This window comes from Saccoglossus kowalevskii, chromosome 10 (genome assembly GCF_978046115.1).
Source record: "Saccoglossus kowalevskii chromosome 10, keSacKowa6.1, whole genome shotgun sequence".
NCBI lineage: Eukaryota > Metazoa > Hemichordata > Enteropneusta > Harrimaniidae > Saccoglossus > Saccoglossus kowalevskii.
The window spans coordinates 26,942,082-26,945,728 of NC_140650.1; the positions used below are offsets into that span (position 1 = coordinate 26,942,082).

At 37.7% G+C, this 3,647-nt stretch overlaps 1 protein-coding gene across 1 annotated transcript; it reads right to left on the minus strand.

The window, feature by feature from the left end:
- Positions 1 to 1,701: 1,701 nt before the first annotated feature.
- Positions 1,702 to 2,873, minus strand: LOC100371514 (prolactin-releasing peptide receptor-like). The gene has a single exon (XM_085504657.1). It carries the CDS (start codon positions 2,839 to 2,841, stop codon positions 1,702 to 1,704), a length of 1,140 nt encoding a protein of 379 aa, XP_085360783.1. The 5' UTR covers positions 2,842 to 2,873.
- Between the last annotated feature and the right edge of the window lie 774 nt (positions 2,874 to 3,647).

A 3,647-nucleotide genomic window follows, 5' to 3' on the forward strand; every position in this document is an offset into this window, starting at 1 on the left:
GAACCTTCCAGAGTACTTTCAAGTTAAGGTATTCTGGTTATTTTTATTTAGAAAATTCACTATGAGCGTGTGTTTATTTGCTCACGAACATTCTACGTGTAACTAGAAGAATACAAGCGTAACTACGCGTTTACCGCACTCTCGATTTCTTTTCTCTTGAGCAACCTCTGCACATAAATTATTTTTTTCGACGATTCCATTATTATCATTGTAAAGGACTCCACACTGTACATTATTTAAACGAACATTCCCGTCCCCCGCAGTGAGTCGTCCCCCGCAGTGAGTCGTCATTTATTCTTCAACTTCAGTCAAAATCAACACCAAACCGTGACCACGTTTCACTTATGTGAATTATTTTGAATGCGCTTCTGGAGATTCTTCGAATTAGTAATTCCCAAACGTAATTAGAACGCGTTTAGTAAAAAACTAGTTAAAATATATATTGTATTTTTATTGTAAAAATATATTGTATTTTTCAACACATTGTCTCAAAGAATTTCTAACATATTTAAGGTGTCAGCTATAATTTTATTTCGTTTGAAGTTCAATTTAAAATGCGTATTTTGTACTTAAAAATACATTCAAATTACACTGAAAACAGAACCATAGATGTAAAAAAATATTTCTATTCAAAAAATTATCATCTTCCCTTTTTTGGCAGACCAGAAGCTGCCTAAAACGCGGCGTATACCAGCAATCGTTATACTTTGTAATACAAAAATAACATACTCGCATCTCGAGAAAATTGATACAGGGACACTGAATGCATCCGGGACAAACCGTCACCAGAATACATGATACATCCAACTGTGTAACACAGTCTGAATATGTACTCATAGCAGACCAGAATCTTGATCAATGCATTGTAGTATTCGTACAGAATAGTTAACGACGCACGTATATATCTATATGTCATATAAGTGAATTTATTTTTTAGAATTGACTAGACAGTCCAAAAAAAACACTCTTTGAGAATACATTCAACAAGCCGTCAGACTTGTGAGATACCCTTTGTTCCTCTAATAGTTACGTAAACATGGTCATACAGCTACAAAGATCATCGCAAGTTTCATTGAAGTAACGATGTGAAAAATATTGTAATTTCTATTCCGTGTTGGTTGTTTGTATAACTGTGGAATAAGGCGGAACTCATTACAGCTAAGCTGCAATGTGGCTATCACAGTGGGGAGGGAACTTACGTCACATTTTGACTTTGTTGGAGTATTTTGTCAGATTATGTTTGACTGTAGCGAAAAAAAATCACTATGACTGGTGAGAATGTAGACTACAATCATAATAATCATGTTTATTAGGTTTAGATTACAATGAAACAGCAATATGCTGTGATTGCAAATATATCTAAATTGGAATTTTTAAGGCAGGCATATTTTGCAAAATTTAACATGACGCTGAAATAAAAAAAAATCCGAAGGTTGTAGTGCACTACATTAATCCGTTGGATGGTAAAACAAAGATTAAATGCACATAAAATGTCAAACGCAGGCGTCTTGAGTATGAATATGTTAATAAAGATATGATATTAAGAAACTCTCAAATTGCCAAAAAATCCGGTATCACTTTCAACCCATGTTGAGATGGGTCGTCTCAATCATTATATATGAAGTCAAACGTACAGACCTCCTCCACTCTGGTCGATAAACACCATTATTTATGTGCGGCTTATATTTATACTATGCCCGCTCATTTCGAAATTTGCAAGGAAATAAATCTTGTCGATTTGGGAGAGATTGCAACGTAGTCACGAGACTGTGGATGCGTTGTTGCCGCCCCCTCCTTGCTGTGTTGGCGGTAGTTTACGGAACGCCGGAAACATGTTGCCATAAATGCCAATTTCAACCGCCGGCGATACTTTTCATGTAGCCAGGCGTATACGAAAGGGTTGTAAACGGTTGAACTCATGGCAAACCAGTGACATATAAAAAACACTAAATCATGGTATTCACCGCTAAATACCTTTGGATTGATCTCAGTGATAATGCGAATCATATACATCGGGAACCAACATATCGTAAATGTCATGACAACTGCTAATAATAGTCTGTTGGTTTTCTGTTTCTTTTTTAGATCGCGCCTCTCCTGTGCCTCGGTGAACACTCCTGGTAAAACTCGACTCGTTATCACGTAAGAAATTCTGCCATAAAGGATAATAATCACGACTAGAGGGATTAAATAGCCAAGCAGTAATAAACCAATCTCGTATAATTTCTTGGGCACTTCTGACGGCCACATCTCGTAGCAAACGATGTGGTAGCCGTAAACACGCAGGTCGTATTCTTTGGTGAAGTATGTTATAGGAATTGCGAGTGCTGTAGCAGAGGTCCACGATAGGGCGATGATAACAAAACAAAGAGCCCTGGTCAGCCGTGGTTTCAACGGGTACGTTATCATGCAGTATCGATCGCTCGCTATAACAACGTGAGATGTAATTGACACAAACACCGACATCGCTTGTATGGTGGGTACAAGGCGACACATAACGTCTCCGAATATCCAGTTGTCCATTAAGCTGTTAACCACTGTCCAAGGTATACAGAAAATACACATTATGAAATCAGAGGCTGCCAGGTTGGCTATGAAATAATTCGTAACGTTCTGCATCGATTTGTTGCAAGCTACGGTGATGACTATCAGAGCGTTTCCCAAAGTACCGACCATAAACACAGCGGCGTATAGTACACCGATCAGCCAAGCCAGTTGCCGCACAAGATCCTTTCCTGCCCGTAATTCATCAAACGGGTTGGAATACGTATCCGTCATATTGGACACATTAAACGATGTGTGCGCTATTAATGGATCGTTATTTCCCGCTCCGGATTCCATCACGATGCTGTGTGTACGACAGTCAGGAACTTCTGCGTACGCGTTGTCTGTTCTCCCTGACTTAGTTAAGAAAATGACGATAATGTATGCAGCAAAAAAAAAAAAAAAAAAAAAAAAAAAAAAAGGAACACACGCGGTGAGTGATAGCGGATCTCACCTTACATACCCCGCAGACCTGACTCCGACTGTCTACGCGATGAAGCTCGCATTCCACGTTATTATCTGAAGCAAGTACTCCGCTACTTATTATTAGTATATCGTTGGTAGTCAGCAAAAAGATATCGTTTTCGCAGGATAACGCACTCCAGTGCGGCAATTGCACAGTTCATGCGTTGTGGGCAAATGAAGACGTCATGGCAACCAGTTAAAATATTTCCCCTAATTATTGCACGTGACGCATTAATATAAAACAGTTTTGAATTCATTATACTGTAATAAATTCTAGTGAGCAAATATTTGATGGCAAAGATACATTTTAATTTAAAACGCCAGACTATAAATATTATCACACATTGTACGTGCATAATTTATTGGCAAATTTAGAGAGGATGTATGCGGGAACGAACGCATTGATCGGAATGGATGAATTTTAAGGAAATTGAATGAAGTTGAATTTAAAATGAATTAAGTACCTCATGTTTTAATGTTGCTAGGTGTTGTGCTAATTGTGCTTTTAAAGTAAACGTTCTGGTCATAACAACTTTACAAAATGTGTTGATGCAAAAACACTTTTCCTAATTATGTACATTATAAACACTTCAGGGTGAAACTGATTTGTTAAAATGTATGTGTCATTCGGAAGATTT